We start from the raw sequence: 13504 nt of genomic DNA on the forward strand, positions 1-13504 counted from the left end.
TACATTAAGTCAGTTCATTGAAACTTTTTATACCCCCCTCCACAGTTCAGAGAGTATACTGGAGACATCTGTCTGTCAGTTCATTGTACTCTCTTTACTCAGTATATCCTAAGCACATTGAGATATTTTCTTAAAACTTAGTATGCTTTTTGATTCACAATTTATCAGTGTGTCCTTTTAAAAATGGAATGTCTGATCTGTATTTTAAGAGTTATACCATTTTTATTACAGATTTTGTTCATCCATTCATAAATCCATTCATCCCACTCTTGTAACATAACAAGACTTTGTGTCCAAAATAAAGTTCTGTTTTTCAGATTATAACTTTTAGAGTTATCTCCCCATTTTTTTTAAATTGTAGTTACATTTTATATCTTGCAGGGTAAGGGTTATTCCAAATACACAGATCTAGATTATTCTAGTCTTCTTTGTGCATATTTCTGTTTGGTGAACATTGCTAATATTTGCCATCAAGAAAGTTAAAAATCTACCTGTTGCAAATTTTGCACCTGTGTTTGTTGGAGTGAAATAAAAGGGATTTTTTTTGTCACAGTAAAGTTAAATATATATCAAATTTGCACCTGTGTTTGTTGTTAAGTGTGAAATTAAAGTGGACTATTTTTTCTTTGACATAATATATAACACAGCATAATAAACAATACTATAATTGCTGGTTTGTAAAGGCTTATGTGCAGTTTTTGTCTTTCAAGCCGCCAAATAAAAATACGGAGAAGACTAAAGTGTGATGATGACATTTTCAATTTGGACCTGTTAGTATAAAAAAATATTTAAGTCTCTGTGTACTATTATATTATAGAATTAAAATCCCAATGATGTATACATGGGTAATTAAAGTTGGCCATTTCATTGGTGAAATTCAACCTTTTCTTTGTAGTATCTGTTAACAGCGGTACAAGAAATGATTGGGAAAGTCGTGAATAACTCCATTGCCATCAGCTTGTTAAGGGAAGACTTCAAAATCATTTTGAATACCATGGTCATACAAAATATGAATTACCATATATACTAGTATGACTTGGATCCAACTCAACAATATTATCATTTAAGAATTCCAATAACTGCATCTTGTAACAACGATATTTTAAAAAAAAAAAATTATCATGTGACTGAATTTATTTTAAAACAAAATCTAAATATATTGCATGTTGGAAGGTTGCAACAGCTTATGCAAAACATTCTAACATTTTTTAAAATTTATCTTTATGAACTATCTTTTTTATGCTTATTTGGAAGGGTTAATTTTCAAGTTTTGCAACTTTTACATTTATATTTATGAATATTACATAGAATTGGCACTATATAGATAGGATTGTGCTGAAATACCATTAGCAACCATTTAATTTTATGGGGGTGGGGCATGGGGAAACACAGTGTCCTGTTCCCAAATTGATTTTAAAAAATACACTTTCTCTAATTTGTATGGGGAAAAAATCTTCTTCAATCCATCATATTTGTTGAGCAGAAAATATTGCAAGATTTTAAAATCTCAGAAAGAAAACCCAAGGCCCCCTTCAATCACAGGATTAAATGGTCGGTTCCTTATAGCCATAATCTCGGTAATTAAATCCGTGAATATATAGTTGTGCCTACAGTTAACATGAATAGTTTTATCGAGTAAACTGTACTGATCTGCTATAAAAACACTAGTACATTTATTCAACGCATTGCAGACCCTTCCTCCCATTAGCAGTGTGACCTATCCTTGTACACAAATAAAACAGTAATATATGTTAATAGGTGAGTGATGATTGTACACACACCTACTTGGTCAAGGCACATTACAAGTGGGAAACGTTTGCTTGAGGGCTAGCAAAAACACCGATTGCATTATGTCTCAGTAAGTACATGTACCAATTTACTCCAAATTCCATTTATCAGGCACATCGGGCTTACTTATTTTCAAATAGAAAACAAGGTGTTACTGTTTATTAGAGGCTGTTTTTATACTAAGTGATGTGGTCGACTTGTCAGTTACACGCTGTTTTAACACCGGTGACTTCATCAACTACCTGATTCAGTGAGTGTTGTTACTACGTTGCACACCTCACCTGGTTAAAGGTAGATAGCGTTTGATGTGGAGAACACGGCCTACGAATACAGCAACGTGAACGTTAGTGGAGTTGAAGCTAAAATAAAATTGAAAAAGATTTACAGTATGCAATGTTTATTTGTGCATCAGGATTTTAACATAATGTACAAAATTGCGTGGATTTATAAGGAGACTACAGAGCATGAAGTGTAACTTGTGTTAGAATCAATAGACGTCGTATTGGCAATGTGGTGCAAGTCAGTTGAAAACGTCGTGTTTCCAAATATGTGTTTATCATGGTTAAGACAGGAAGTCGTACACAGAAGCTAGTGTACAAACAGTTCTACATGTGATAAAGAATTTAGAAATAATGGTAGGTATACCAGATCAAGTTTCTCGTACATTTTACTTCTCGAAATGCACTGTGCACGTTTGTGTGTTTGGGGGATATTTTAGTGTACTGGTTGGAGTGGGGTGCGTTGTGTGCCCTGTACTGAAAACAGTAGTATGTATATGTCCAGTCGAAATGGAGCACTTTGAAATTTGCATGCAAAAATAAATTTCAGTTACACTTTTAAAAAAGTACCTTTGTGCTAAAGGAGTCCAAACTTTGTCATATTTTGATTGAAAACCTTTGTCAGTGTCACGAATGCCTTAGAATTATTCTCAAAAATATTTTTTTTTATACATTAGGATATTACTTTTTGCTTACTACCTTATGACGTGTTAGACCAGCTTCTGATTTTACTGAATGATTATAGAAATGATGTCTATGGTGCCAATATTACTCTGTTGTTTACAAAACTGAACATGACAGTTCATATTCGTTGAAGTGTCTTTAGCAAATTTTTTTGGGTAAAACTCAAGAGATGAGTGAAATTTATGCCAGTAAAGTAAACTCTTCCAACATAAGTATACATTTTTTTCTGCCTTGTTTTCTGATTGAAGTTGTGAAAGGAATCTTTTTTTATGCATATCACTGAATATATATATATATATATATATATATATATATATATATATATATATATATATATATATATAATCACTTTAGTAAGTTATACATTTTCTTAAATAATACAATTTTTCCTAAGTCCCTAAGTTATAGGGGACATATTTTTGGAAACATTTTCCATTACCTTGTACATACCTAGCTAAACCATTCAAATTTGGACCGTATTTACTCGCTGTTAATTTGGGTCCAATTGCAAACTGTACAGACCAAGGATTGTCCAGCTTGTTAGCTATAGCGGCCCATATTTTATATAAATGTACTTCACTTGGGCCATGTGGTATGCAGAGAACTCGACCTGGGAGAACTCGCCCTATGGAGAACTTGCCCCAGTGTATCTGGAGAAGTCACCCAAATAACTTTTTATAACAGAATTACGTCATCTTTTATGAGATTCATATTTAGATTATTATATATACATGATCACAAAAGAGATATTAACAGTAATCATAAAAAGCAATATGATTGTAATATTTCTAAGGACGAAATTAAGTCTTAATATAATCTAATGAATGAAGACAGTATAGTGATTTATAATGATGATAAGTCAAACGCTATTTTGATTATGAATTAAGATGGATATGTTAAAGAAGTTGAACGTCAATTAGAAATTAAATTAAAAAAATTCAACATGCATTAATGAGATCGCTAAAAATAATAATTCTGTATATGAGGAATTTGATACTTTCCCTCTTAACATACATACACCTCAAAACTAATAATTCCGTATATGAGGAATTTGATACTATCCCTCTTAAAATACGTACACCTCAATTCTACATATTATCCAAAACTCATAAAAATCTTGACCATAATTTACCTTTAAATTATCCAGGATGACCCATTATATCAGGCTGTAATTCATATACTGAAAACCTATCAAAAGTTATTGATAGTGTTTTTACAACCTTTAATGAAATCACTTCCTTCATACATTAAAGATACAACTACTTTCATTAAAAAGTTGAAGTCTATTCCACAGCTATCTGATAATTTCAGTCCTGGTATCATTTGATGTAACATCACTATATACCAACATTCTGCATGCAGATGGTATTGAAGCGTGTAAATATTTCTTGATAACAATCCTAATAATAGCACATTATCTAGTGAAGATATTTGTAAAATAATAAAACTTATCTTGGAAAATAATTACTTTCAATTTAATAATATGAATTACATACAAATAATGGGTACATCAATGGGTATTAATATGGCTCCTTCATACTCTTCCCATACATAGGTAAATCAGAAAAGGATTTTCTTCAAAACGAAAAGTTTAATCCATCTTTTTGGTTCAGATTTTTAAAGGATATATTTATGATCTGGAAGCATTCAAGTGAAGAACTAAAAAAATGTATTGATCGCCTAAATCATGTTCACCCGATGATTAAATTTATTTATACTGCATCTAGTACACGTTTCATTTTTAGATGTAAATGTAATAAAAAATATTGATAACACTATCTCTATAAATATTCATATCAAGGAAACTAATATCCACCCATATGTACATGTGACATTGGTGTTTTTATATGTAATAAAATAATGTAATCTTGTTTATTTTGCATTGGTAATTTAGTAGTGAAATATTTTTTAAACTTGAAATAGTTTGATATTATTGAGAAATAATAAAATTATGAACACTGACAAAAAAGAAGAAATAAACTAAATGATGGGCATAGTACAAGTGATCTTTCAGAAACTGTCCGAATTCTGCGCATTAGCCATGATGACAAATTTTGCGCATTAGCCATGATGATGAACTCGGTATCGACCGCATATCCTGAGTAGGTGTCAGTGATGCTTTTTATCGAGTTCAAGTATCATTCGTCAATGGTTAGCAAATCTCAATGAACAATCATATTAAATTGTTTAGTTAGAGAGATGATAGTATAACCCTTTGGCTTATTGACAGTCATCGCCAATTCAGTTGATTTCGGGTTATAGAGATCCGTGCTATAAAGTCATCTCAGGATGATTTAGGTTATTAGGTTGGAACCCTTACATATATACAGAACTGCAGACATCATATCAAGCTTACACCCTCTCTATTTTTCCAAATAAAATGCATCTAATGATTTGAAGAGTAGAGCAAAAGTGACAGATAACACTTATTTTTCGTTAAGTACAGAAGCGGAGTTGATCAAATGGAAAAGTTGAAAAATTGAAAATTTTATAGATTTAGTAAGTTATTAAGTTGAAGAAAAACAACAATAAATAAAGCCTTAACAATCATGTGGTGACATCTCAGAATTACTATATATGATCCTTGGGGCGACTTCTCCAGGCGAAGTGGGGCAACTTCTCTGACCGCCATGGGGCAACTTCTCCTGACACCTGGGATGAGTTTTCCAGGGCGAGTTCTCCATGGGGCAAGTTCTCTGGTATTCGGGCCATATGTATCGTGGATAAGATGAGTATACAAATCTGACACTAATATGAGACCTGGTCTGTGGGCCGGACTAATGAGTCACGTTGGGTTTTATCCAGGCCACTGGCCCTATGTTTCACACCATTGGCATAAACCCAAATCTTTCATCATAAGATTTGCTGGCAGATTTGGGTCATTGCAATTTGTTAGGAGTAATGAGAAGTCCAAACAGCACGGACCCTGATCTATCTGCATATTGTGTGACAGCATATAAGGGTCTGTATTTTTTGTAGTTGGACAAGACCTATAAGTGAGTATATACAGTACTTTAGACATAATCTTGTTTGCAGATTCCATAATAAATAAAGAATGCTTAGTATGGAACATTCTGTGGGACTGATGGTGATTCTTTACTGTCTGTACTTGCTTATAAGTCAAGTCGCACTGCAAAAAACAAAGATCCTGATCTGCCATAGCATAATGTGCCAGCAGATCATGGTCTGTGTTGTTTGTTATACTGATTACTTCTAACAAGCTGTACAGGCCCTGATGTGATGGCAGATCTGGGTCTATGCAGTTTGCCGTTGGACTAGTCGTAAAAGTGAGTGTATACTGTGTTTGTGCCAGTAATACTCTTTTTGCTGTCAATTGTAATTCTAATTGATGAAAACTTGGGAAACTGCATATTACAGATGAAAGAGATGTTCAACATTGGATTAGATGTTTAACACATTTAACCAGTAGGGTGTTAATTTTTACCACATATAATCGTTCCAATTGAAACTGATGTCATGTTTGCGTATGAACATCATTAAGAGGCATATTGTAATTTTCAACAACTCGACACAACTCATGCAACGAATATTCAGTGGCCACAAATTTACACATATGCTTATAAAAAAACAAACAATCAGTATACCTTGTCTTGCTATCGTCAGCTTTAGATGTCGAGTGGACATCTAATCTGGTTTAATCTGTTCAGTTCTTCAGGCTGTCATTTAAGTTGATTTAAGCCATTTTCCAAAACTGAAGAGTAAGGTATCTGCAGTTTGCATATTATTAATTGTTTGAATCATTTGAGCAATAACTTCTCAGCAATTTTTATTATTTCATGTTGAAACAAACCATATTGCCTCAAGACCATAATGATATCACGTGTGTGTACCATAAATTACCCCAAGGCTTCATTTCACATGACAAATGATGAAATACGCGATGAAATATGTAGCCACAGCTGTCTTTCTTTCTTGAATATTCAGCAAGAATTGTTACCGTGATGTAATATTGTACAATCCATTTGGCACACTAAGTTACCATACATATCCACATCAAAGAATGATCTAATAATTGTAGTTCATTACATTGTGGTTGAAATATGTACTCCATCACTATAACTCTGCTTATGGAAGCCATTAATCAGTTTCCTCTGACCCTTCCCACCCTATTTTAGATATTTTAACCTATATGTTGGTGTGTGGGTCAGAATAGTTAAAATGGAGCGGGAAGGGTTAGAGGAAACTCGGACTAGGAAACCATAAAACAAGGTTACCTTATAAGTAAGACCACCTTATATTGAGATATTTTGTACATAACATTGCTATTACTCAAGTACTGTCTAGTGAAGGAGTACTATATTGTACTCAGGTGCCATATATTGAAGGAGTACTGTGTTGTACTCAGGTACCGTCTAGTGAAGGAGTACTGCATTATACTCAGGTACCATATAATGAAGGAGTACTATATACTCAGGAACCATCTAGTGAAGGAGTACTGCATTATACTCAGGTACCATATAGCGAAGGAGTACTATATACTCAGGTACGATCTAGTGAAGGAGTACTGCATTATACTCAGGTACCATATAGTGAAGGAGTATTATATTATACTGGGATACCATATAGTGAAGGAGGTACTGCATTATACTCTGGTGCCATATAGTGAAGGAGTACTACATTGTAGGCCCATTATGCTATGGCAGATTAGGATCATGATTGCAGTTTGACTCAACTTATAAGCGAGTATGCACAATACCTATCAAGAAATAAAATGATAGCTCTTTAGTCTTCCATGCATATAAATAATACAGAATTCATTAGTATAAAAAAATGTATGCATTATATAATTACCACATATGAAACAATGAATAAACACAGCAGACCAAGACGTAATTTGAATTTTCTTACAAGTTTATGATAAATGTTATTCAGCTTGCACTTGTATGCAGGTAAATATAGTGCCAAACAATATAGTGTCATTATTGTAGGTAATGATTAAAACTTATTTCACGGAAAGATTAAAAATGAAATCTGCCTCATGACTGACAAATTTTCTAAACACATATTTGGAAGTTGGGAGTAGGACTTTACAGTAATGATTCCCCATTTAATAGATGACTCAAATTAGGGTGTGCAGTATGAATGTGTAATTTTTGAATGTTCACAAGCTAGGACATACATCATAACGCAGTTTCTCATTTTGACAGTGACCACTAAAGTGGCAGAATGGGAAATAAATCCTCTTCACATAAAGACCCCACATTGCCTGGGGAGACCCGAGGGAGGAGTCGGTCTTTCACTGGGTTGACATCAAAATTTCGACGGGCTAATAAGAGTCCACCCAGAGAACGAAGTTCATCCTTCACAGATGCACGGCCCAAAAAGGGAAGCTTTAAGGCGAATCAGAGTCAGAATGGGGCCATAAAATCAGGTCAGAATGGACATGTAGCTTGTCGGGGACAAGATGTAGTGTTGACAATGGCAGGTAAGAGTGCTGCAACAAATATAAAACAGGAGTCAACACTACTAGTGGATAATTCCAAGCATGAGATTATATCATCCAATCTGTCACAGTCCGCACCAGGGGGACGTCCATTTCACTACCGAACAGGACTAACCAATGAAGAATCAACAAACACACCATCAAGGTCAGGTGGTCAAAGTTCAAGGTCAAATGTTACAGTGTTGTCAAATCTTACACCAGAGAAAACTGGTAAAAAGATCGATGGTAGGACTAGTACACCGCAGAAGAATTCAGACAGAAAGGAACCACAACTAGAGACGTATATAGGGTCTCCGAGATTGTCAGTATCTCATGTGCGACAAGTTTCTCGTGAACTATTCGCAGATCATATTGAAGATTTGTCTCGGAGAAGAGGACGTGCAGTCATGAACAGAGATTTATCCTTATCACAAGCAAGTCTTGGATTGTTATCAAATAAGTCTAAATCCATGCATAGTTTGAACTCGAATGACTACGATTATGAGGAGAGATGTCATGTCGGTGAATTGATGTCAGTGGAAGATAGAATTAAAATGGGAGAATTGTGCAAAAATATCACAAGTCACTTTGCAAGTGATATGCAAGATGGTGATTTGGAGCCTTTTATGAGGCCCCGTACATCATCTGCCCCTTCGTTAGAACTTGCCAATTATGAGAGGAAGCTTGTTGCTATGGGAACCACAAGTGCTCAGTTGCGCCAGCAATATGCTATTAATAGTTCTAGTCCTAAACGTCAGAATGCTTCTCAAAATAATGTACAATCGGGTGTGATTCAAGCTCGGAAAATGTTAGTAGCACGAGCTCTTAAAGATGAAGATGCTAAGGAAAATTCCAGTCTTGTATCTCTGAATGTTTCAGATGAAAGATCAAATTCACCAACAAGTAGGTCTATATCACCAGAGGCATCATCAGTTGGGAACTTGCGATCAAAGTCCCCCGGGATGTATAAACTTGGAAGATCTATTTCACCTGTTTCGAACAGGAGTGTAAGCCCATTGTCACAGGGGTTTGGCAAAGGGTCACCTGGGAAAGGGGTCCAACTAACTAGGGAATTATTGACACATAGCCCCTTGCAGTACATCAATGAGGAACAAATGTTAGCAACAAATATGACAAAGTCAATGAGAAAATTCATGATGTCAGGTGGAAGCCCACATACAAAATTTGGGGTTGTTTTATCAGATTATGAAAACATATCAAATTTTGATAAAAAGTCTGTTCGTAATGTGGAAAAAACCATGCGTGAGAGAAGCAGCAGTTTCTCGTTAATGTCAACGGCAAGATCATCTTTGAAAAATTCCGATTCTTCAGATGTTCCCACTGTGTCAAAATCAAATGACAGCACTCCATTCTCAACTGGTGGAGATTCTGGATTTCGTTCTAGGAGCCATAGCTGGTCTTCACTTTCTCGTAAATCTACATGCAGTTCGATCGGACAGCTTGCAAATATTCCCATTACATTAAATCCAGCAAGTAGGTTATGGAGTTATAGTGTGACCTCGCTGTCAGAAATGCCAATGGATATACCACATTGTGAGAGATATGTTCCAAGTGAGGAGACAGAACGTGTGGATGATTCCCGAACATTTTCAAGTGGTAGGTGATTACTTTATATGCATGTTAGTATGTGTATAGTTATTTTTTTACCTTGAGCTAATTTCAAAATAACATCATTACTAAAATAAGATGCTGTATTTTATTTCTGTTTATTACATTTTGCTAGCAGTAAACTGCAAAAACCCAGGTCTGCCTTGGATAATGTATTGTTTAATGTAGGTCTGTGCAGTTTATTTGACTTAATGATCACAAGCAAAAAGCAGGCCCAGAGATGCTGGTGAAATGGGTCACAGTGGATCTGGTTTAACACTGGTCATAGCTGCTGGATGTTAGACACGCAGTATGTGCATTTTTTTTTTTCATTACCAAGCCAAGTCTTTTGTGAGAAGGTACCTTTTTATGGGGAAGGCAAGTCATGTTGTACAAGATGATGAGACAGCTTAATACAGGGTAGACAAGTCACATTTTATGACATGATGAGACAGCTTAATACAGTTCAGGAAAGACAAGTCACATGTTATGACATGATGAGACAGTGTAATACATTTCAGGGAAGACAAGTCACATTTTATGACATGATGAGACAGCTTAATACAGTTCAGGGAAGGCAGTCACATTTTATGACATATTGAGACAGTGTAATACATTTCAGGGAAGACAAGTTACATCACCATTAAGTGATTGCTTAATACAGTTCTGGGGAGGACATGTCACATTGTATGACATGATGTGGTTGTTAAATACAGTTGTGGGGAAGGCAAGTCACATTGTATGACATGATGTTATTGTTAAATACACTTTTGGGGAAGGCAAGTCACATTTTATGACACAAAGTGACTGCCTGATGGTTCATATTTCCATAGAAAGAAAGAAAAAAATAGTACTTTCTTATAATTAAAGGACCCCATTAACCATTGTCAGATATAAAATAGACTAGTACAGTGGTAGTGGCTAAGTTTTATCCTGTTGTATTTGGATCAAATTCCTTGGGTCTTTAGTAAGTGCATACATGTATTGTAAACAGCAACACAGGTAGCTTATATAGTGCTGAAGTTACTTCCCAGGAACACACAGTGGTACGCAATCCGGGCTGAACCGATGGTAGAGTTCGATATGGTGATTCATTTAGTTATTATAGTACTACACATTTTTAATTTTCAGTCCAGGAGAGATTTTATTTTCATGTTGTATATATATTCAAGGCAACTTGTATGTTCTATACCATGTAAGACAACTTGTCTGTTTTATACTGTTTAAGACAGCTTGTCAGTTTTAGACTGTATAAGACAGCTTGTCTGTTTATACTGTGTAAGGCAACTAGTCTGTTTTGTACTATTTAAGGCAGTTTGTCTGTTTTTTACTGTGTAAATCAACTCACCCTTTAGTACTTTTTATGGCAGTTGTTTTTTATGTACTTTGTAAGGTAGCTTACCTTTTTTGTACTGTGTAACCCAACTTGTCTCTTTAGCTCTGCATGAGACAACTTGTCTGTTTTACTCTATACAAGGCAATTTCATGCCACAGTTTCACCCATATCATTACATCACACAGTCATTTCTATAGAAGTTATATTTACATAGTACAAAATCTAGGTGTCTCTTGACAGCACACTCTTATTAACCAAGATGTCATGAACATACACAAAGCTGTGTTTAGGGATCTCTGAGATCCATTGGCTCCATTTGGTTGATGGCACTTAAATACTTGTATGCTTTTTATCATGTCAAGACTGGACTATAAATTCACTTCTGTCTGGTTTGTCTCAGCATCTACTACAGAAACTTCAAAAAGTTCAAAACATGGCAGTTCAGATCATCCTTACAGTACAAAGAACTTGGGCTACCGGTTTGATTCAGAAACAAACACAAAATCTGTTTTAATCATGCTACAATTCATTGACTGGCTTTAGTGCAATATACCTTTCTGACCTAACCCATGTGTACACTCCAGCTTGAAACTGACTCACCTCTTCCAGCAACAACAACACGCACATTCCTATTGCTCACACTGTTAAAACAAAGTCACATGGACAACATTCATTTGTGTCCCAGGGCCTGCCTAAGTGAAACGAATTGCCCATGCATCTTAGACCAAGGATGCAGTGTCCCCATTCCAGAGTGCTCTTAAAACTCGCTTCCCATACAAAATGTTCCATATGGACTGGATATGGAATCCATACATACTTTTACAGAAGTATTGATGTGGACATTTTTATTCTATAGCTGAACCACTCTTATGTATTTCAGTGTATCCATATGGAAATGTTATGGATTTCTTATGTACACCTTATGGAAAATCCCATGGAATATTCAAAATTAGTCCATGAGATCTGTAGGTTGTCATTCTGGTTTAATTTTAAAATTACATATGGAATTTGGCAATAGTCCATATGGAACTGGGACATATACCATATGGAATTTGTAAATAGTTCATATGGAATTTGGTAATAGTCCATATGGAACTGGGAAATATACCATATGGAATTTGTAAATGGTCCATATGGAATTTGTAAATGGTTCATATGGAATTTGGCAATAGTCCATATGGAACTGGGAAATATACCATATGGAATTTGTAAATAGTTCATATGGAATTTGGTAATAGTCCATGCCGTACAAAATTTTCTGGGCATACTTAAGGCGGATTTCAGATGGGTTTTTTAAGCGCTTTCTGCCTAAACCATAAACAATTCTGCTTCAGATTTCTATTAAACTGCCTAATGATTCTTAGACATTATTGGGAATCAATGATAAATATTCACAATAATTAAATTTTAAAATGGATTATAAATTTTATTTTGACAGACATTATCAAATTATATTAAGGTTTTTCTTGTCCTCATTTTCTTTCTTGCATACAAAACCTAATCCATGATGGCATCACTTAAGTCTTTTTCATTTCACTGAAAAGTTTGGTGAGATTTCACAAATATTTTGACCAAAACTTTCATTGAAATTGTGGTGAGATCTCACTAAAATTTCACTGAAATATTTGTGAGGTTTCACAAAATATTTGACTAAAACTTTCATGAGATTTCACTAAAATTTTGATCATTATATAGTATTTTACTGAACTTTCAATAGTTTTTCAGACATTTCAGAAGGTTTCAAATAAATAATGGATATGAATTAAACAGGACTTTACTAACCAAGTTGATATTTAAGTTTGCATGAAAAAAATATACAGATGTTGTTATATGACATCCAAAGCAGAGATATGGGAGTTACTAATAATTAATAATAACAATAATAAAGACTTTATTTAGAGAAGGTAATTCAATTAGTTACAGAACTAATCTACCTTGAGGCCTTCTGTACAGTATATACAGTATATACAACATGATGTGAAGAATCTGGCTTGACACTAAATAATTAAGTGAAAAATCAAAGTATCAAGCCTGGAACCTAAGCACAGGCATCTGTGAACACGTAAAGCAGAGGTCCCGCTAGGATTTTAAAACTAGGAGTCCTGGACTCACATTTTGGTAAAAATAGGAGTCCCACCATCAAAAGTTGCAATCCCTTTCCTTCAGAATCAACACAGACGTGAGTGCATCTATTTTTAGATGAGATGCTTTCGTAATGTAATCACTCACTATAATATAGCTTCATTACAACAGTCCATTGACAGGATCGCAAATTTATGGTTTATTTATTTGTATATCTACTTGTAGTGATTTTCGGCAAATAAATAGTATCTGATTTGCTGTTTTTCCCCCGTATTTTCACAAATA

The 13504-nt window shown here is 34.6% G+C and overlaps 1 protein-coding gene across 6 annotated transcripts in view; it reads left to right on the top strand.

Annotated features, from left to right (window-relative positions):
• The window catches only part of LOC149791432 (protein TANC2-like), a 375205-nt gene that overhangs the window by 255012 nt on the left and 106689 nt on the right, over positions 1–13504 (top strand). For 3 of the 6 annotated variants that reach the window (XM_089969958.1, XM_089969960.1, XM_089969961.1), the window contains exon 2: positions 7919–9810. The exons of 2 other annotated variants lie outside the window; for them this stretch is intronic. In XM_089969958.1, the coding sequence (XP_089826084.1) occupies positions 7938–9810 (1873 nt within the window). In that variant the 5' untranslated portion in view covers positions 7919–7937. Of the gene's footprint in view, positions 1–2015; positions 2424–7918; positions 9811–13504 lie in introns of those variants that run through there. One more of the 6 variants, XM_089969959.1, reaches the window with a different exon arrangement.

The sequence above is a fragment of the Sinohyriopsis cumingii genome, chromosome 9 (genome assembly GCF_028554795.1).
Source record: "Sinohyriopsis cumingii isolate HCF-2022 chromosome 9, ASM2855479v2, whole genome shotgun sequence".
Classification (NCBI taxonomy): domain Eukaryota; kingdom Metazoa; phylum Mollusca; class Bivalvia; order Unionida; family Unionidae; genus Sinohyriopsis; species Sinohyriopsis cumingii.